General features: G+C 36.8%; 2 protein-coding genes across 7 annotated transcripts in view; both read left to right on the top strand.

Moving 5' to 3' along the window:
* The window catches only part of LOC138328513 (diacylglycerol kinase zeta-like), a 101,911-nt gene extending 98,666 nt beyond the window's left edge, over nucleotides 1–3,245 (top strand). For all 5 annotated transcript variants that reach the window (XM_069275385.1, XM_069275375.1, XM_069275367.1 and 2 more), the window contains 2 exons: nucleotides 590–653; nucleotides 955–3,245. In XM_069275385.1, the coding sequence (XP_069131486.1) occupies nucleotides 590–653; nucleotides 955–1,007 (117 nt within the window). In that variant the 3' untranslated portion in view covers nucleotides 1,008–3,245. The remainder of the gene's footprint in view (nucleotides 1–589; nucleotides 654–954) is intronic.
* A 10,774-nt stretch (nucleotides 3,246–14,019) lies between these two features.
* LOC138328496 (uncharacterized) lies at nucleotides 14,020–23,622 on the top strand. Of its 2 annotated transcripts, none has more exons than XM_069275333.1 (6): nucleotides 14,020–14,914; nucleotides 17,471–17,706; nucleotides 18,218–18,317; nucleotides 18,683–18,910; nucleotides 19,328–19,456; nucleotides 20,260–23,622. In XM_069275333.1, exons 1-6 carry the CDS (start codon nucleotides 14,854–14,856, stop codon nucleotides 20,652–20,654), a joined length of 1,149 nt encoding a protein of 382 aa, XP_069131434.1. In that variant the 5' UTR covers nucleotides 14,020–14,853; the 3' UTR covers nucleotides 20,655–23,622. The 2 variants fall into 2 exon arrangements, with proteins under 2 accessions (XP_069131434.1, XP_069131441.1); XM_069275340.1 differs by lacking the exon at nucleotides 14,020–14,914 and adding an exon at nucleotides 16,288–16,852.
* Nucleotides 23,623–23,635: the final 13 nt, after the last annotated feature.

Here is a 23,635-nt window from a genome sequence, read left to right as displayed (position 1 = left end):
AAAGGAAAGGTACTACAGGGGCAGGGGCATGTACTACAGGGGCCTAGGGGAGGTACTACAGGGGTGGGCAGGTACTACAGGGGCTGAGGGAGGTACAACAGGGGCGATGGGAGGTATTACAGGGGTGGTGGGAGGTATCACAGGGGCGAGGGAGGTACAACAGGGGCGATGGGAGGTATTACAGGGGTGGTGGGAGGTATCACAGGGGCGAGGGAGGTACTACAGGGGTGGTGGGAGGTATCACAAGGGTGTGGGATGTACTACAGGGGCGGTGGGAGGTATCACAGGGGTGGTCATGTACTACAAGGGAGGGACAGCTACTACAGAATTGGGAAAATCTACAGGCAGGACCAACAGGAGATTTCTGAGTGTCGCTAAACAGGGATTGATTGTGAAGTCTAGGAAGGCCAGAGACTTTTTGGCAGGATCTATCAGTCATGTGTGTCTACAAAAGGGGTTTACTAATGGTGCCTATCTAAAGATTATTTTTAGAACTACCAGAGACTAATAGGCAGAAGCAGAAATGAGCAAAATGATAAAAGATTGATATTGGTGACAATGATTAACGTTTTGTTTTTGTTATCAACAGGGAAACACACCTCGAATGCAGGCTTTAAGGGCAGATGACAGGGACCTTTCAGTGTATCTGGAAAGTGAGTATACTGATAGGAAAGCTAAGATGGTAGTCTCATGACAGGGGAGACAACTATTGTTTATCATCTGAGTGCTGCAGTTTTATTGATAGCATTAGACTTCATTTAACAATGTAATATGAAATTTAGCAGAGTGGAAATAATCATTCATTGAATATCTTAAAAAAATGCCACTCAAAGCTAAAACTTATGGCTAAATGTATGCATTGCTTGGCAGTAAATTCAATCTTGAAAGCTGCTTTTCTGTCTAACCAGTCAGACTCATAGACAAATGAATGAATGAATGAATTTTATGTTGAAGGCCAAGAACACTTTCAGCTGGTTGTGTCTGAGGACCAAGAAACGGCTGTGTGACCCAGAAAGGAAATGGACCACAAAATGTCCAGTTTGGACTTGTTTGGGGTTAGCAGAGTGACCAGTTCTAGCCTGGAAACCGACTGGTTTGGACCAGGAAGCCCAATGTGTTAACCAGCGGGAGCTGTTCTGATCGCTCAAACTCCTGACACAACTCTATGTGATAATGAACAAATCCTTTAGTTTTGTTTTTACATATTGAAGAATACATATATTTGATGTCATGCACTAGTTTTCTATCTGTGGCGAAACATGATAATGTTATGATGGCTTGGTATGAGACAAGTGTCATATATATTAATGGACTTTCTGGCTTGACAGAGCATGTGATATTTGGCCAAGTGTCTTAGTAACTTGGTTGACAGTGTCTTGATGTGAAGTCAAAAATATTAACAAGTGTCATAGTGTTAGGTGTCACAGTGTCTTTTGAGGCACTTTAGTGTTACGTTGTTGTGTCAAAGTGTCTTGAGTGACATATGTCTTATGTGAAGGCAAACACATGAACAAGTGTCAAAGTATCTTTTGAGACACATTGCGTTGTTACACCTATGTGTCTAAATGTGTCAATAGACACATAGGTGTTGTTTCAAACATGAAAATCACGTTGTTTCATTGAAAACATAGAACCTGTATCAGGAGTGTCTCATCGTCAAGTCAGACAAATGTATAATCATGTTGTGTCTAACACACGTGTCATTGTGTTGTGTCTAAAACATGGGTCATCATATTGTGTCTAACACACGTGTCATTGTGTTGTGTTTAAAAACATGTGTCATCGTGTTGTGTCTAACACACGTGTAATCATGTTTTGTGTAACACATATGTCATTGTGTTGTGTCTAAAAACATGTGTCATTGTGTTGTCTAAAAACATGTGTCATTGTGTTGCGTCTAACACATATGTAATCATGTTTTGTCTAACACACCTGTCATCGTGTTGCGTCTAACTCACGTGTCATCATGTTGTGTCTAACACATATGAGATCGTGTTGTGTCTAACACATGTGTCATGATGTGTTTTAAGTGTTTAGTCGGACATGTTCATGATGTGCTAGACGCACACATGTCACATCAGCCAAGTGTTGCAGAGTCTTACCTGACAAATGTGTGTTTTCATGTCCGATACAAGTGTCACAATATATTAACAAAACTTGATTCATGACAAGCACACAAATGTCAAATTATTATGTGAGAATCACACAAGTGTGATAGGTTAACACACAAGTGCTGCAGTGTTAACTTAGACTTATAAATGGCGTCGAAATGTGTCATTATTATGTAAGAACTACACATGTCTCTTTATTGTTTATATCTGAGTCATATGTGTCAGGTCTTGACTCACAGTGACACAGTGTCTTGACTTGACTCACAGTGACACAGTGTCTTGACTTGACTCACAAGTGATACAGTGTCTTGACTTGACTAACACTTGATATTATGTCTTTGACTTGACTCACAGTGACACAGGGTCATGTCTTGACTCACAAGTGACACATTGTCATGTGTTGACTCACAATTGACACAGTGTCAGGTCTTTGCTCACAAGTGACACATTGTCATGTGTTGACTCACAATTGACACAGTGTCAGGTCTTTGCTCACAAGTGACACATTGTCATGTGTTCACTCACAAGTGACACAGGGTAATGGCTTGACTCACAAGAGACACATTGTCATGTGTTCTCTCACAAGTGACACAAGTTCATGCGTTGACTCACAAGTGATACAGTGTCATGTGTTGACTCACAAGTGATACAGTGTCTTGACTAGACTCACAAGTGACACAGGGTCATGTCTTGACTCACAAGTGACACATTGTCATGTGATCTCTCACAAGTGACACAGGGTCATGGTTTGACTCACAAGTGGTAGTGTCATATCTAACATGTCAAAGTCTAATTTGGTGTCTCCAAAATTTTATGCCATTTGAATCATAGTTATGTAAAATTAAACACCTGTTATTGAATTGTGATGCCTGCATGAGATCTTTCTTATACTGCGATGTCTCCAGTCACACCACTGTGGTGGTCCAGCTTAACGTCTTAACATGACATCTATCGTAGTCTGTGGTATCTCGGCGAATGTGTGACCTTCATTTGCACTTCCTATGCACTCTGTCAATTGCCAAATCAAGTGGCCAGGGTCCTTAATGTTACGCAATAGTTGAATGCTTATTTTAGCTTAAGGTTGGAAGAATGTGGAACGATGACAGTGTAACATTAAAATACAACTGAATTCCACCAACTTGTTCTCTTGTATGTACCTCTCTTGCGCTTGTTTGTTTGATGGTAGTAGTGTTAAACTAATGCCTAAATAATTATTTAGTGTCCGTCAAGGTATGACAAAGAAAGAAATTCTATTGTAAAACGACAGAGAGAGTAAGCGCTTGCCTTACAGTCATGTAATATCAAATTTCTGGACTAATATGACGCAGATTTCTGATATTCAGCTTCCTGAAAATGTACCCATTCACATAAATTGACCATTTAGAGAATTTTCATCAGCAACATGTTCCCTTGGTCACTGGTTGTGTTCATTGCATTTTGGGACCAACCCCATTCCGATATCTCAATATCTAAAATCATGAGATGAAAGTTCTTCAAAAGCTCCACAACCAACGGGCAACTTTTGATTTTATAGGAAAAATAGAAGCTTGGAGCAAGAATATGATATCACTTAACAATTGCTTAAGTAGGTCACAGTGACTTTCAAATTTTCAACTTAATCAAACTGAAATTCACCAATTTATGATTCTCAGACAGAAACTGCAGAAATAATAATTTCCCCCTTATTGAAACCATATTTTCACTTTTCATTTTTCACCCTTTGACCTTTGAAATTTCCATATACCCAGAATAAAGTTCGATATTTTGAATAGCTTACAATATGCTTGATAATGCTTTCCACAGCAGAGAAACTGAAAGGCTTAAATTTCTCTGTCTTCAAAAGGAAAAATGACTTTACACTTATTGTCGGCCATGATGTGTATCAGATTGGCCCAAAGATGCTTCGAACGTACGAATTGAAAATCAGCAATATGTGTTTCTTTCTGAACAATGGGATTAACAAAAAATATTGACCATAGACCTGAGGTGGACTACAGCTTACACCAAGCTTACCGTCTGATGATAGTGGGCTGAAAGTATATGTCTAAAGCTTTGCCATACCCGCTATTTAGACAACTTAATTCAACCAAAAACATGGTTTGTTTATACGTCATACTAAGAGTTGAGCTGTACTGACTGTCTATACCAATACTGTCACCAGTGGCGTAGCGCCCGTGCATGCTTGCATGCTCAAGCATGCAAAAAATAATCTGACTTACATTTTTGAACAGTCAGAAAAAACCCACAACATTTGAATACACGTAACGCTACAGAATATAAATTATGTATAAATACATATGATATGCCCAACTGTATGCCTGACATAACTTTGTGCACATTTGAAAGACTTGAAGATTGGCCATTCTGGAAATTTATTAGAATAGTCTATATATTTCCGGTTACCAAGTTGTTAAATATGTTTGAATTTTTGTCGAAGACAATATTAGACTTAAACTAAAGAAGAAGACTTCTTCACCAAAATCCCTCAAGCAATTGTGGATTTTGAATCGGGAAACATTTACGAATACCAAAATAAACAACATCGCATGAAAAGTTAGAAATATTCTAAAAACATATAATCATCTTAAAAATGATAGCAAAACAACTTAATTAAAGCAATTGCAACATGTTCTTGGCCTTAGTAACGAAAAAGTGAATTGATCAATTTTGGTTCACTTCCCGCCCCGTTAAAACGCGTGTTAATCCGTGATTTCCGGTGTCACGAAATAGTTGACTTTTATTTTTGTCGAATATGAACAGATTTTTTATTTAGAAAAGAATTTTTGTTGTTGTAATTGTTAGAAATAGAACAGAATAAGTAGAAAAATAGGTCATTAATACAATATGTTTTTTTATTGAGGTGGTCGAGGACTGGTCCCTTCTTACGCAATTTCCACCATTTTGACAGTGGTCTTTGACTCGCTGTCATAAATAAAACAACACGTAAACTTAATTTTAATTTTGTTTAAAATATTCTCCATAAGTTTTTCATCAGTTAAAATAACACAAAATTCTCCCATTACTAACTAATTTAATATTTACAGCCAAAATCCGTGTTTTTTGTTCGAGCACTTGTCACGGGAGTCTAGTATGTATACAATGTATATAGTTTTGCATGGTTATCACCTAAATATCATGACCTCCATTTAACCATTGGTATATACGTTAAAAGTTACCAAAGAAGTAAAATGGTTACTACATTGTAACAATTTCCCGTCAGCTTTATACCCCCTACCGGGGCTTCGCCCCTGGACCCTGAGCAGAGGGCTATCGCCCCCTGCACCCCCAGGCATGCAGGCCTATCCAGACCTAGCTACGCCGCTGGTCACTTAGTAAGATCAGCTCAACGAGTTTTTGTCAAGTGCTTGATTAAGTTTAAATTTATTGCCTATTTTAGCATGTTCTTCATCGGCGGATGCTGTCGAACACACTGACCATCACATCCAACCCGATCACATTATAGTGAGCCAGTCGGCCCATTTCATTTTTACGGTAAAACTTGGTTTTACCAGTATTGGTATCGCAATTCCGGAACTAGCTTTTTACCCCCCCGGCTGGTGTCGTGAAGAATAAACTGAATAACCACACATTTGTGGTATATGTAGTTGTAATTTGCACCCAGATACAATATAAACTAGTTTAGAATCATTCTGTAAACTTATTCAGCAGCATCAATATCATTTTAAGTGGATTGCGAAGAAAATAAGAAAATATAGTGAACTGCATTTCATTACTAAGTTAATAATATTCCAAATGCAAGCAACAGGTACAAGTGGTGTCGTGGTAAGTCCTGAGCTTTCTAAGCTGACGGCCCGGGTTCAACCCTTGTAGCGACAGGTTAATTTTTTTTTTTTTTTTTTTTATTTCATATTTTTATTTGTTGTTAATTCACCATGCTTGAAAATATTCTTTATTTTGTCTTTATATTTATTTTTGTTTTATTTTATTTTTATTTTCCAAAAGTTTATTCCAAACATAGACATGTATAGCATATACACTAAATTACGAACATCCCACTATAAATAATACGGCAACTTATTTTCAGTTCCGATTTTTTTTTCTCTTCAGAAATACAATCACACCGCTATTCCGTTTTACGACCAATTTTAATAGTCCCAACGACCACTAAATTAACACTAATTGACCATTTGATTATGACCACAGGCACATGTGACTTCACACCTCGCTGTGCCTCACCTTCCCGCACGCAGCAACCCGTGAACAACTACCCGTAGGTAACAACAGTCAGTCTTTTGTTTCCGTCGACCTAATTATCAGATTATCTACCTGTACTAGGAGAGTGTTAATCGCCATCATTTGCATACTTGTGACTGGCAGTTGACGTGATCGAAACCACAAGTAATGCAACGTTCTTTCGATAGCTCTGGTGGCGAGATCGAACGATTTAGGCAGTTCTTTCTCATACGTGTAACGCCAATGGAATTAAAATTCTTTAATGTATGAGATATATTGATCTTATTTCAGATATTTATGAAGTACCGTACGTCAATCATCTCATTTCAATAGATGTGTCATCTATTTTTGTTGCGGTAAACAATCGGTGTTTTGCATTAGTTAAAAGTACGCTTGACTATTGCACAGTAGTCTTTCAAACACTTTACCGATTGTGATCGTAAGTTATTATTTGACCAATCATTGCACATGGCGGGGTAATTAAAATCGATTTACGTAAATATTAATAATAATTTACACAGATCAATACCAATTTTAAAACACATAGATTCTCATTTACCTCAGGTGATACTATGTGATAATTTAACCAGAGACATAGATAATTTAATAACTATCTAAATCTCTGATTAAACTAACGATATGTATTTGAATTATAATTAAAACATAATAGAAAGTAATGTCTAGAAAAAGTATTTTCATTTAGATTGTCAACAATTACTTCAGTGAAATTCAGTTTAAGATTTAAGTAAGCACACACCATTAACTTAATTTAATGAAAAAAAATATGTCTATGCTCTAGAAATAAATGGTATAGTCATTATATGTCCCTAATTTATCAATCTTTAAAAAATATTTGTAAATTATTGGTTTTGATTAGATACGCATGCATTAAAATATGATATGATTAAGATTCTAATGGCCGACAAAACTAATTGATCAAATATAGTAATTTGCAAATTTATCTTAACCAAAAATATATCAAACTGGTTTTTTTCCCCACACGTACATGTACATACTCAGCATGCTATGTTATGTTTCTTATGTTTTTTATATAAATGTAATGTATATGTCATGTCAAGTTTATGTTGATGTCCCATGTATTTGTAAATGTGTTAAATGCAAAAAATTGAACAAAAAAATAAAAAAATATATATATATATAATATACATTTATATATACATGTATATTGCATTTTTCATAAAATTTCAATTTTGAAACAAAAATACAGTACATATATTATGTACCGGTCAGCTAGGATACAGAGTTTCTGTTCTTGATCGTCATGATCATAGAAGAAACCTGGTCCACCTCAGAATTAAGACCACCTCGCTATTAAGACCACTTTTACTCGGACCACTGGGTGGTTTTAATAGATAGGTTTTAATGTAAATACTGTTATACATATTCTCAACACATATTATATAATGTTTCTGACGTCCCTTGCTCATACACATTTTCAATTACAGCGGTTCGGAGCGGTAGGGAGCTGGGTTTTCGAGAAAGATATTTCAAAGATTAAAGGATAGATAACCACCCCATATATACATCTCTTCGTATCTGTAGCAGTGTGCAGCCAAGCGTGAAGGTGTGATACATTGATCATGACCACATCAAGTTTCTTTATTAGTTCTCTTTGACAAATACATTGTATAGAGAAACATAATATATAAATATCAATTTCAAAAATTTGACAAGTAGAAAATATGTACATATAAGGAAGGACAAATCATAAATTCTTTTGGAAAATATCAAAACAATAAGCAGTGATCTAGAGTTGGCTGTTCTATTGTTTAGAGGATTAAGTGTCATTTTATAACGAAATCTTATCGTTTGGTTGTTTATGCAAATGAAATGAAAATTCGGAGGTGTTTAAAATATAAATGAAATTGTAATACATGTACGTACTATTCTGTACTAGGCAAATGTACTTATATAATTTGTAAACACAATGTTTTTTTCAGAGTAAATTATCATGTCAAAGTAAAATTGCTGAGTGAATCTGCTATAATATATATATGAAACCACTGAAGCTTATAATTTTCGTTACTGTAAAGGAAATTTTAGAAATATCAACCCATTTCAAATGATTCGACTGAACTAATTAAGTCTTCCCATCTTCTCCTCCCGGTAGGAGTATGTTATTTTTTTCATTACATTGTACAGATCAATATGAAATATTTAATGTAAGTAGGAAACAAATTTGACATATTTCAGAGTCCAGCCTAATTCAGGTATTCTCTGATAGCAGATACTAAAACCGTGATATTCCACAAAATTAGTACTAATCTGATAGATTTGTATCAATTCATCAAAACAGTAAAAAGTAAGCGTGTCACTATCCTTCATTAATTCATATATTACAATTATGTTTTTCTTGAACCAAGCCTTATAAGAACAGTATTTCTACCAATATTCATATTTCAAAGTAAATTATCATGTTCAAGCTTTATGAAAACAGTTTTGGAACCAATAGTCAAATTTCAAAGCAAATTATCATGTCAAAGTAAAATTTCTGAGTGAATTTGCGATCCGAATTTTGGACCTATCCTTGCTCCAAATTTTGCTGAACAACTTTCCATAATGTTTAATAAGAAGATATTTACAAATTGTAGTTAGAAAAGGACACTGATGACAATATCTGTCATTTAGGTAACTCGTGCCGTTACCGTTTGTTAGAATATATGTTGTAATGTACTACAAACTTGATAGACATAGAGAAAAAAATATTAACATGTTTTGACAAAAAACATCCTTCGTGCCATTTACATGTCGTTTAGTTAATTAACTCAGGTTATTTAGTTCTTTAGTTAATATATATACATTCATGTACTTGAAACTTGATAAAGCATATACCGGTAAACAGCTGATAGCTGACAGAGATTTTTTCTCTCTCTTTCTCTCTCTTTCCCCTCTTTCTCCCTGATATGTTGCCAAAGTAGTATTCGTGAAGTTATGAAGCATGAAAGTCATCCTTTATGACAATATACGTTAGTTATATATGTTACACGGTCTGACAACCATTAAATTTTGTACTTATAGATAGTATGGTGTTCTTAAACTTGCTAGATGCATTTTTGTTAAAAAGGAAATCCTTGATGTCATTCATATTAGTCATTAAAGGTCAAATACGTGTACGGTATCGCTTAAACATTATATGAGATTTTATATATATAATATAACCAGTAAGTTTTTTCTTGATATCTGAAGAATGCCTGTTTAGTTTTTAACAAAAAAAAATCAATTTAATTTGACATTACAAGTCACCATAATGCTGAAACTTTTCTTTATATAAACTTGACAACATAAATACTTCCTCTTTGATTGAAGGTTCTGCACTGAAATGCATTATGTGTATTTAGAATAACTGGACCTGTACAAAATGTGAGAAAATAAATCAATGTGATAAATTATTACGACCAAATAAAAAAACAATTATTTGTATTAGTTTTTCAGCCTTAGTTTAAGTCCTGTTTTCTTTGGATCGTTTTCCAATTTGCAGTTATACTGATAAAATAACCATTGACTTATCAATCTTTAACACTCGAATCAACTCCTATCATCCAGAAGTTTTACCGCAGCAGTACTTTCAGTCGGCCCATTTCATTTTTTTACTGAGCGTCAACAGGAATATCATGGCACGGGAGCAGAGGCTAAGAAACGATAAGGACTTAGCTCGTCTTTTACGATCATGCAATGAGGGCAGCAGGTACTCTGTTAGCCCGAGATACTCTGGCCCTGACACCAGACTTAGACATTATGACAGATAGATGTCTGGTTTAGGATCTCGGGATAGTACTCTGTATAATACATAGGCTCTAACTCTTCATAGAGGCCAAGCTTTGCTGGTGGTTTTAGTGGTCCAACAATTGTAACATGCAGTGACCGGATTACATGCTGTAACGATCTTTCATTCAAAATATTCGATACTCAACTGCACCGCCACAAAGTTAATTAGTTGAGTTTGCAGATGGAATATCCATATCCAAAGAATAGTCACGTTACCCCTCTCGTCGACAAGCTTCGCTCGAAGCGTCCGTAAGTTTAAATCTGGAATCTTTAGCACACATACTTGTCCCTGCTACTTATATAGCAGTGTCGTCTCATGACTAAAAACATCTTTTATGTAGTCATCAACTTGTCTCGAAGAACATTTTGCTTCCCAGGCCGTCAGAGAGCCCCCTACAAATGCATTGTGTAGAAATAAATAGAGCAGGTACACAACGGAGACGTCACTCATTCAACAGCATGCCGCGGCGACAAAACCTTGCTGTAGAACTATGCAGTTGGATGGTTCTACATGTTAAATAGTCAAGATAAGTTTTATAGTAATGTCTTTCGTTTGATTTTTTACCAAAGACCAGCTTTGATATCTACAGTGAAATGACAGCATAAAAAAAGAGTGCATTTTCTTTTGTATATTGCGTAAGGCTCACATGTAAACTAATTAATACACGCTAGCTCATAGGAATGAAGAAACAAGATGCTAATAACACTTGATAATCACAAAGAATCAAGCTTTAGTCAGTCTTTGATAATTCTTAAGTCGATAAATGACGACATTCTAATTAGTTTAATATCTAATAATTCAAACTCAGTCAAAGAGAATCAGTTTCTGGCTTCTCAAGGTTTGTCTATTGAGATGTTGTCTTGGTGACAAAAGGAAATAGCATCGCAAAGAGTAGACATTTGTTGATAACTTGCTTTAACATTCCATCCAGCAGGCGATGCCAAGATCAGATAACCGCTTAACGTAAGTCCTCGGAGCTTTGCTATTGAAACAACCATATCCTGGATAAACCAATCCGATGGTGAAAGTTTTGATGACACCAAGAGATAAACTTTTTTTTAATTTTTTTTTTTTTATTTTGAAATCATTTTCATTTTTACAGACAATACAGACAAAGACAATTAATTAACCAAGAGCTAAACTTAGTGGTTATCCTAGGAGGTAAGAACAACGAGAGGAACCTTCGATTTTCCTAGTTCCTTTCCATTGGGAAATATCGGTGTAACTCGACAATGTGCCGCCAGCCGGGCTCGACCCGCGAACCCGGACTTGCTGGTCTGCCTCTCTATCGGACTGTGGCACTGTGAAGCTAGAAGGCGACCGTATCATTATAAATACAATTAAAACCTTGCTATATCAGCATTGTCAGTACGTGTATAAAGCATAGTCTGGGATGTGTTTAGGGATGTAGAAGATGTAGAATATCTGTAGAAGAGTGCCAGAAATGTGGAATAGTGGATGTCTGTGTTAAACTTACTGCCATGGAAATATCAACAAAATACTCCAACCAAAATCTATCTGTGAATTCCATGGATGACAAGACTACATATTTTGGGAACATCAATTAGGGTCATGCAGAAGCTTTTATCATACATATGGAAATACAAATAATTTGAATTTCTGTTCGGGAATGTGAGAACGTTGATACCTTTACGAGAACGTTGGGAATTGTTATGAGTTCAATGTCTTAATGATAATATCATATTACATGTATCTGTATGGGAGATGTGAGAGTTCTATGTCTGAATGGGTATGTCAATATCTGTGTGTAGAGCTTTGAATATTGTTGATATTTATACGTGCGAACAGTGCTAACACTATCATTTCAACATCACTGATTACCGTGACAGTCACACACTAATTATTGATGTTTTAGAACTCTTATCATCAAGTATCTAACAGTTCGGTTTACAATCATTTCATCTACATCATACTTTTGGAATTCATCCAGTTACGTTCGAAAAACAAACTGATAAATATTTCAACCGTGAACGTTTACATTGTAAATGAGCGTGAACCGTCGATAGTCTGAAATATTGGTCTTCAGCTCGTCTGTTCAACGGTGATATTACGGAAAAGATTCATCTTTCAGACAATTGACATGGATGAGTGTGAAGTAAAGTCTTTTGTTAGGGTGACTATGATAGTAATACTGCGGAAACTCATTGATGGGTACAATATGTTTTGGATGAGCATACGTACTGTAATATTGATTGGTAAGTTATATACTATGCCTATAGATGTGCAGATACCATCGACATGCCACACAGGGTCCTGTTTTTAGGGCCTCTCAGGGATCATGGGTTTGATGTATTATTAAAGCACATTACCATATAGTGTCAAGTTTTCTATAGGACTGGAATCACAACCTGGAATACTGTCACTTATTTCATTGGGGCGTACAGAAGCGGCTAATTTATATCAGTCATAATGAGTCTTAGTAGTCGAATGAGGGTTGAACTAACAGACTGACATCTTATCGCAATAAGACCAAACTGGACGAAGATGCCTCGAAATATGACAGATCATGTCAGAAAAGGTCCTAAGCCATGGAATACTTGAACATAACGTCCTTTCGACCCATTAGGAAAAGTTTCGATAAACGAAAGATGTCGCACCAGCACAAAACGCAGGCAATCGAACAGAGGGCGATATCTAGAACGATTAATCATCTAACATCGGTTAATCGTACAGAGCTACGTTAAGTTATCGCTACTTGTCGAAACTGAGACGTGCGGAAGAGTGTCACGCACGAGGACCGATCTGTGATGGACCGTGTTATATTAGACTCGATGTGGTAGTTGGACCGTGCCGCACGAGAATCAATCTGAGTGATGGACCATGTAGCACGAGGGCCGATCTATGTCGGACGGAACGTACAATCGCAACATTTCAGCGAAATATCCGACGCTGTCTAAATTCTGTTATGTTTCTGAATATTTATCCGATATGTTATGATTGTAGTGCCAAAGGGATGTTATACGGGGTCCGATCTTATATACTGTCCATGTCGTACAATGACCAATCTATGACCATCCCCAATATTCCAGGGGTTACTATACGGGGTCCGATCTTATATACTGTCCATGTCGTACAATGACCAATCTATGACCATCCCCGATATTCCAGGGGTAGCTATACGGGGTCCGATCTTATATACTGTCCATGTCGTACAATGACCAATCTATGACCATCCCCGACATTCCAGGGGTTACTATCACTGTCGTAATATCATATGACATAGGAAAACTGAAGGCTCTGTGTGCGACAATAGTTGAAACAGTTTGGTTCTTTGAAAAATCGAATAACGCTTCACTATTGGGTGTCGCTCCCTGTTCTCTAAGCATGTGATTTGTCAGTTTTTCTCTCTTGAAATGCCTTAAGTTTTGCCATGGCATAGTCCAGGAGTAGATATTACGACACTGATAGTAACCTTTAGGATATCGAGGATGATGATATACGGACCTAATGTCAAACTGATGATAAAATTGTATATATACGACGGGCTTACACGTCGTTCATAAAGGAGTCAAAGAAAACAAAATGTAACAATGTTCGTTTTATTTGCAGTATACTACCATGTGCGTTGTGATCAACCTAATAAATATACATTGCACAAAACACTGCGATAACGATCCGTTGTTATGATAGCTTTCTAACAAATCAGTATCGGGTAACGTTAGTAAAACGTTTGGACCATATCGACAAAGCCTAATTGAATAGATTTCTATATTTTAGTTACTGTTACTCGATATTATATCACCATTACGGCATAATGACGAAGCTTTGTGTTTGGAAGATGAACTGTATCTGTCGTAATTACTCCAATACGCTGTAGAGTTCACAACCATCAGAACCATTGTGCTTCCTAAAGCAGTAATGACCTATTCGTTACAAAGTCATATGAATCATATCAGAATGCAAACAAACCTCAGATGGGTATATGGAAAAGCATGAATGCGGATGCTGTGAAATCATCTTTCAGTGTAAATGAGTTGATATCGTAAATAATTTAATGTATTGCTATAAATCGTGTTTCTACTATTTGTCCTCGGCTACCAGTACCATACAAACCAACGAATCCTGGCTTTACAATGCTTGATGTGTTCACTGAGGCGAGTAAGAACCTTTCAACGAATATAGCACATATAAAATAACAAGTCGACACCTCGTGCGCGCGTGACTTATTCTGAAGACCAGATACATATATTTACGTACTCAGTACGTGCGGAGTCTTTATGACATCCGAACATTGGCACCCCGCATGGTTGCATGTTGTGTAAACGTAACACCGACCGTGTAACAACACTGATATCCGGAGCATTCGATTTACACACAACGGTTCCAGCCAACAATTGGGCTTCAAGCAACCAGCAACGCCACTTCACTTGACACACGTTGCGTGTAACACGAAAACAACACGTCAAACTGTGAACGTGCATTGCGTCACGGCAGGTGGAGACATCGACGAGTGAGCCGGTTAGCACTGTCCTGGTAGTCAACGACGTTAACACGTGGACGCCAAGTCAGCAGTGTCACTTTAAGATGGTGAAGACATCGATTGGTTAAGCTAGCATGAAATGTCACATGCTACCTCAAATTCCCGAAACGCCATATTAGCACCAAATAAGGTATCCATGACAAAGCTAAATGAGAAAGACTGCGCACGTGCACACTGATGGCACAGGCTATGTTCAACACATCAACTGTATGACCTTATTGACCTATAGTTCCTGCTTTGATTCATCATAATACACAATAATGAGAGATTCATTGGCAGCGGTCTGGATTTTACTGTTATCTCTTACCGGAACCACTTCAGGTAAGTAAAAAACGTCTTTATTCTATTGAGTAGATTAGGGTGCTGTTAACTTATTTGTCAAATCAATCGTGCATCCATTTGTTTATGAGTTAATGATGTAAAATTCAACATACAACCTTCCTATCCCATCTTTGCATATTACAGGTATCCAGGCAGAAGATATACATACATGTATATAGACAATGCCTGCTATCTGATCCCATTGTTCTTTTGTCAATACAAATTGTTTGAAATTAAATTAAAGGTATCCATTATGACGCCTTAATTTTATGACCGAAATTCACGTCATTTTCTATGAAAAGAATAACATTACATTAAAAAACACATGACGTCACAATTAATACCTACCCGCAAGGACAGATAACTCTGTAATTTTACAAATACAGAATTGCTTTTAAAGTCCCGATATCCGTATCCGTCTTATTTTTTCATGATTTAGAAGAATGTTGAAAAAAAATCCTGTCGTAAATCATGCAGAGAAGGACTAAATCTCAGTCAAGATGAGCGATAATGATTCGGAAAGTTTTGATAAAAATCAAATAAATATTGAACATCGCTAGTGATGGGTCCCAAAAGTCAAACAAGCCGAAGTTAGCCGACATTGTAACGCCGATGCCGTAAACGACATGGAATACCGTAACTACGTAACGTCTCTCCGAACTCTTCCGAGAGCGGGTCATGATTTTCGTTTAATGCAATAATCGTAACTTCAATGTATGTATAATTCATTTTTCACAAAAAAATAATACGGGCAGCCACTTGAAACGTCATGATATACACGTGCATATAAAAAGGTCTCCAATACTTTTAATGACATACGTATCAAATTACTGGTAAACGTTTCAGTCATAATTTGCGTGCCCCTGTGTTTTGGCTGAGGTGACCAAAATTGCATTTTACGGTCTCGGAATAGCAGTTGAGACTGCTTGTTTTACACATGTTCATAAAAATTCAACTGTCGAAATCAGATATATCTAGATTTAATATCCCATGAAAAGTTACATAATATAAGACCACGATCGAGAGCATCTTGGTTAGCGATAGGCCAAGGACGTCTCCTTGCAGACGGTGTATGGGATTTGCAAATTATTTAGTCTAGATGAAATAAATGATTATTCTAATTGCTGGTTTATGTAAATAATGAATGTACTTTCAATATTTTCAACGTTGGACATTTTTGTTTTGCTGTAATTAATAGCGATATTGCTATCGTTTGTGCGATGAGATGAGTTAAGGAGGTTTTGCCGAGTCATCTCGGTTTTCCCTGTGGACACCAAAATAAAACTTGTATTGTAAGATATTGATCGTGTATTCTGTTTATCCTGCAACTTTTTCATTATACATATAAGATGGCATTCAAAACGAAAGCAAAATGCTTTGTTATATACATGATTTCGCTCAAAGCGAAACGCTTCTTTGATGATCAAGAAAAGATGCATTCACTAAACCAAATGAGTGTGTACTCCTTTTTACTACTGTGGGAAATATGTAAGCGACGTCATTCCGGTGATTGTGACGTCACTGTTTGGCGGGACTGACTGCCGTTTCATTCACTCCTACTAAAAGTGACGTCACTGGAATGTTCGGGATCAAATCATCAAATTTAGAAATTGAATCAAACGAAAGAAAATAAACATTGATTTACTGACATCGTAATATTTTCCTATTGCAACCATTACAGGAAATTCTTATTATCCGGTATCGAGTTCTGTGCCCGACCTAATGTCGGTATTAGAGCTGAAAATGCATTGTTTCTTGATATTGTTCCGCTTCTATTGTTGACTTTAAATTCGTAAAATGAACTTAACCCGCGAAGAGCGTCAGAACGCTTGTTTTCAACGGGAATAAACACCGTAATGATAAAGACCTTCCGAGTAAGGCAAAAGTGAATATTTGCATCAGAGAAATAGGGACACGAAAAGTAGATTTTCTCAAAAAGTAAGTAAGTTACACTACATTAATTTTGCTGGAACACTTAAAAAATCGTTCTCTGATTTCAGGACAATTGGAATTATGAAAATACCTCTTACAGTATTTTTATTATTATTATTATATATAATGTAAGTTAAATACATGTATCACTTAATTTCAACTACATCTACAAATACTAACAAAATTGGGGTCGAATCTAACTTGACATTTTGTTGATAGTTACGTACAGTATGGCTTTAAGCCAATTACATTGAGCCTATTAAGGGTTTGGGGTTGTCACCACTTATTTCCCAAATCAGATTGGGAACAGTATGACGACAGCCTTAGTGGTCTGGTAGGGTTTTCCCGACGGTAGTAACTGTGAATATAGACAACATATATGTTTTTGCCAATAAACTAAGGTTGTATAGATTTTTGTCACAGCGAGCTTTCAACCCTTCTTCGTTTATACATGTACATGTAGAGTATGATTTTACTGTTTTTTGGTCTGAAACTCCAAAACTGTCTATGTACATCAGGAAATATCAACTGTAACTGAATCTCAGATCCCCGTGACATATATATTCACCGGAATCTATCATACCACCGTATGATGTCTCACTTCCCACTGAATTGTTCTTTAAGCCTCTTTATGGACTATAATGGTAATAACTAGTGACATCAGAGACGCCGGTACCACAGCGCACGTGTATTGTAGCATCAGTGGAACTTCTGGTTACCAAGCGAACATCTCATTGGGGACAAATCATACCCGGGGAGCGGTTCAGTACGTCACAGCCAATCTGACGCTCGGAGTCCCGCACACCCTTCGTATTTGGCACGACAATACTGGAGACGCTCCGGATTGGCGATTAGAAAGGGTACGTACAGTACGTCATCAAACCTTGGTTACATTCTTAACACTGGCTTTGACGCAGTTGCATCTTAAATCGGACTGATGTGGGAGTTTTACAACCATGTGAAGGGTTTTATTTCACCAGTATTTTCTGAAAGATGCGTAGTTGGATTATTTGCATGTAAGGATCTAATCTCTCTAATCTGAAAAGCAGTGAATTTGCAATGGCCATGTCATGTGATATGGGCCCAGATTTATCAACATTCCTTAACTTTAAGGACTCCCTTTACTTAAAATTTTCATAGAAAAGCATCAAAGAACTTAAAGAACTTCTTAAATTAAGAAACTCTCCGTATGCTCGGCAAAGCTTTCATTTACATTTCTTTAGCTAAAAAAATCCTTAGAATTAAGGAATGTTCGTGAAACTGGGCCCTATAGTTGGCTGAAAGAGACTTTACTTACTATAATAGAAATGTACATAAAATTGAAGTGACTGAGCCAAAATGACTTAGATCATCTATGGTTTGGTGTTATAGATTGTCCTGATCAACCACCGAACTTGGAACCAGTTTATGTTCGTGGGGAAACGGTGGTTATCGGCCTACGACAAACTTACACAGATCATACCAGCTAAAGGTCACGTAGACATAACATATAATTGAAGTATGCCATGCTTAATTGTATAATTTACATTACAAAATGTATAATCCTATAGACATTAATACGTGAAGGTTCCGTTAATAGGTAATAAAGAAAAGTTGGTTGTTAAAATATTGGACTATTTAACCATAAACGAAGGTCTAGACCTATCCTTTGAACATATTACATTTGAAAGCCTTGTGTGTCCCACAATCATCACTTCAAGTCGCTTCTCCAATCATGGATGTCAATGGCCATTCAAACACCTTTTGATCTGTTGAAGTCCTCCCAGGTTTAATGGACTCTAAATCAGACTACAGTAGTATAACGCTGAGGCTGAATATAAATCTCTAATATTACAGGCCACTTGTACATTCCCGGAATACGAGAGGACTCCTTTTTCGTACGCACCGACAATTATAACATGAACATAACTGTTGCTGATACCATGGGTAGGGCCACGGTAAAGATGAGATCAGACAGCAGGTCAGGACAGACGGACAGTGTCCGAATTACTATAGAAACAGAACATGTGTTCATGGGCAAGGACAAGTTCGCCATCCAAATCACGCATCAGAAACGCGTTTCAGGTGAGTGACATTGTTAGCCCTAGAGTTTTATTAGGCTCTCTTTTCTTTGGAAGATGTAGATCAAATCAGTTTGCAAGATAATGCATTTCCAACTGAAAAAAACCACCATTGTGATATAAACAACACACTGTAAGTTCTTAGCATACAGGAGAACATCGCGCCTAAACGAATGTAGACTATGATAAGATGGTATAATAAGATAAGCTGCTATTTCAACGTATTTCATTGATTGATTGAAAACAGCACATTTTTGATTGAGTGGAAACTGCTGCTATGAAAATTGTTATGATATATCAATAACCTCTTGAAGACGTTCATTCTATGTTCTGTAGAATTAGTAAACAAAAACAAGATTGCATGCTTCTGAGAGTCTCCTCCTTCGCCTTCCTACCCTCCTTCTTTTTCCACATATTTCAGAAACATGTAGCCATACCTCAAATTGCTGGTGCAATCCGAAAATGCAGCAGAACATTTCCAGAGACGATGTACTGTCCAAGCAGGAGGAAATAAAGCAAGAACTGACTGTTGACAAGAAGAAAACGTCAGGTAAACTAACCACTTCAAAACGTTAGCTTAGTATGAACGAGTGAACTTTTCGAGATGTGTCGCAACGTTTCCTCCTTGTGTAATAAATTGCAATCGAAATTGATATTTTTAATAAAATCATGTATAAGCCATAGTGTCTAATGTATTTTATAATTTATATAAAAAGTGATTACATATGTTGGAGAATACAATCTGATTAAAATACATATCCTTATTATCACTACGTTCTGAATTCATTGGTAGTCATGGTATAACTATATCACAATACGGTATATTCTATCATACCTACACGTGTAATACTGGCTGGTCTCTCACACCTACATGGCAATACTGGCTTGTGTAGGGCAATTCACCCATGTCGCCTGAAGCTGTATTGCATGGCTACCCACGCAATTAAGCCTCGTGACGTTACAATTTTTTAACATTCTGTTTTCAGAAACTAAGCTGGCGTTACTTTAAAAGATACAAACAGCATTTGCGTTGAAAATATGACTCAATCTTCATACATGTATATGGAGAATTGACTAGCAGTCGCGTTTTTTTCGAATTTATTGCAAAATTGCTAAAATTAATAGTAGTAAAATTACAATAAAACGCCGAGGTATGAGAGTAAAATACCCTTTCATATCAAGGAGAGGGATATTCTACCCTCGGGAACACAAGCCTCAGGTTTTACAACTTTTGTGACCCTTGGGTAGAATATCCCTATCCTTTCATTTGAAAGAGTCTTATATGAATGCCCGCCCTGACTCTGTTCATACGTAATGGCTTGGTCGAAAGTAAGAACGCTTTAATATTTGCAGCAAACATTCGTCGATACATCAGTGCCCCGGATGACCGTAAATCGTCGCAGGCGATCGGATCTGTTGGTGCAATACTTCTGGCAGTGCCGATAGTACTGATATTGCTCAGTGACGTCCTAAATGTGTTAAAGACCAAGAAGAAACGACGCCCCGTAAAATATTTTCTTGCAAAATCACGAAGCTCGCCTAAGCATCATCCGCCTCCCGAATACACAGTTACTGAAGAAAAAGACGATGTCTTTTTGGGCCAGGAGCTTGAGTGGCATTACGCGTGTGGCTCATCTACGCAAACAGTCATCGATGGTCCATCCGCTCAGATCTCTCCGGGAAGTCCGTCGCCCGTAAGTACGGCTGATGAAAGTCCGTCGTTTGTCAGACATCCCACTGATTGTTGAGCGTCAAGTTTGTCTAAACATACCGGAATGACTTCTCTAACATGGTGAATTTCAATTACAACTTGTTCACGGATGCACTCCGCGAAGTTCTGTTGCGAACAGAGGTTAAAGTTGTGTATTCAAGTGAAAAAGCTCTTTACTATAGGTATGCCATATATGACGTGTGGCATTGTGATGCGACTGTACATATATTGTTCATCAATTTGTTTTACAAATACAAATACGGTGTGCTCTAGAAACATATTCGCACAGCATCTACGATAAATAGTGATCAGCAATTATACTGTAACACTACACCATAAATGTTTCTGTCGGATGCGGCATCATCATCTTGGGCAATTGATACTGGTTACAGTAACTTCCCTTCGTTTTTCTAAAACACGACAGACTATGGGAATAGATTAATAGAATCTTACATGGGTCTGTGAAATGGACAGGGATATCTTAACCCGAGTGAAAGATTTTGGCCGGTCAACCCGAGGCTTTTCTCCCGTACTTAGAAGAAAAAATGAAAAAAAATCCACTTGGTTTCCAGCTTTTTCATCGCGCCATAATCGCAAAAACGTCGTTAAGCGTCAAAATTGATGACGCCATCTACAATGCCCGCCGCAGTTACGCCGCATGTATTGATGACGTCACGTTATTGTCTAGTGCGTGTGAGCTGTCTTACACCCCCCTGTGTAAGATAGAGATATCTTTTCCCTAGCAACCACGGGATACCCCTGTGAAGTATTGGAGACATTGTAATCCTTACATGGTGTTCATGACTTGTGCGCAACGTTTGCAGCTTGTGATGTGACCTTATAGCTTATGACATTCCGTAGTTATCATCAGCAGTTGCAGCCGAGTGTTGATGGTTAACCTCTGAGAATCATTTGCCCATCGGACCGACAGAGGTAGATCGCAGTTACTTGCTCAAGCGCATGTGAACTGTAATAATTCACTTTTAAACTACGTGTCCACGCATCAATTGTGCTTCTTATATAGTCCCTGGGTTATCGGAATTAATAGTTTTAGAAATGATTATATTGTTGTTGCCATAGACCGAAGATCAGGTAAATCGGGTAAATTAGACTTTCACATCCTTCAATTAGTCGAAAAATGTCACAGAGTAAATAAATGTATTGAACAGAATGGTCATGTATAAACATCCCGTAATACCAGTAACATAGATAAAACTTGTATCGTGTATCGAATTACTTCATGTTTAAGTTCGTAGGCTTAAAATTGTTTTTTGATCTGGTGAGGAGGATGTTGTGTGTATTCTGTTGATCAAAACTTATTTAGAAAATAACAAACATTCATAGATTAAAGTACGATATTGACCACAGATTTCACAATGCTTGTTTGATCTACATGTGTTAAGTTTGAAGGTTTTTTTAATTCGTTTTCTTCTGGACACCAAGTTTGGATTTTCATGCATGTTTCAGGAATGATATCTCGTAATAAATACACATTATACGTATTGTTTTTTTATGAAAGTGTTCATCTTGTAATGTTATTTCAAAATATGTGTTAGTTGCCGTATTGATTGCATAATCTGGCAGATCATGTGTACTGCTCTTAAAGTAGCCGACTTTTAAAATCAAATTATGTAACAGTTGTTTACACAGCTTGACGTTATAACCTCGAGTTCTTTCGTTATTATCATAGATACATGCATACATGCTACATTTTATATGTAACTCCGCTTCTCTGGTGTAGTTGGAAAAACAAACTTGCTCAAAGTGTGTATGCATCATGGCTTACTGTGTTTTGTAAATTATGCCAAAATATGCGAACAAATGTAATGTTGAAAAGGTAAATAGGTTAATAAGGTCAATCAAATCTAACATATGCCATATGTTTATATATGTCACTATCAGGTACTCCCACCATTTGATTGAGCGGGCTGAACAACAATATACAGATTGATTTTCTCTCCCCCCCCCCCCGACATTAATTGTAATTTATACCGTACAAAAAGGCAGACAGGAAGGCATTTTAATTGTCCGAAAACTGCTAGCTCTTAATACATACAATTAGGGATTTTGAACATGAAAAAAGACTGTTGTTGAAAAAATGAACATTTGTTGTACATTTTCTTCATATAAGTTAACCAATTTGTCTTGAAAACATACTCTCTATGCTCGTACGACATAGCAACAGTAAATAAGTTGTATAGGGCAAATTTATGTATGCCACATAATCGTGAAATCAGTTACAATTGCCATTTGCATGCCAAGGACAAATGTGACGTTTATGGGCTTTTTCAGTTCAAATCCGTCCAAAAAAATGATAGGAGTACCTACTATTGACATCAGTTACCACAATCATGACAGAAAGAATTTATTACATAAATGGCCCGTCCAGCCATGTCATAAATATCGTAAGACACAAGTGTAATAACACTATTGTGACGTCACATATTAATTTGACGTCACACCTAGTGTCTCAGTAGACGGAAGTGTCACATCAGAGCCGGATTTCTACTGTTTTATACTTTTATATAGAGAAGAAATTAAAAGTGTCACTTATATTTCTCTTAATAAAAGTTTTGTGATTAGTAGAATATTACAATCGTGAATATGTGATATGACATTTATCAAACTCGTTAAATTATTTGATATGCTACTCGCCTAAAGGCCAATGGCTCGTGGCATATCAAATTATTTGATTTGATTTGTTTGATAATTTCCATATCACATAGGTTCTCCTGTAATATCCTCTATATGTGTCGCTGTAATAGGCGAAATCAGATTGCTCCATTACAAAGTCTAATCGAAGTTTACTCTGGTCCAGAGTTCTTATCATGTCGTAACTAAACGATTCTGCCGTTTTTATTTTCATACAGTCTTTTTCTTACGTTCAAAATACAATGTTGATAAATATGATTTTATGAATTATTGACATTTCCATCAGCAACAGACAATAAAATGCTGAGGCTACCAGGATCTGGACAAAATTTTAAAGATACTGAATAATGAAAATATTAAAAATCT

The sequence above is a fragment of the Argopecten irradians genome, chromosome 1, assembly GCF_041381155.1.
Source record: "Argopecten irradians isolate NY chromosome 1, Ai_NY, whole genome shotgun sequence".
Taxonomy (NCBI): domain Eukaryota; kingdom Metazoa; phylum Mollusca; class Bivalvia; order Pectinida; family Pectinidae; genus Argopecten; species Argopecten irradians.
The sequence above is the reverse complement of the archived record's forward strand: the minus strand, read 5'-3'. Positions and strand labels throughout refer to the sequence as shown.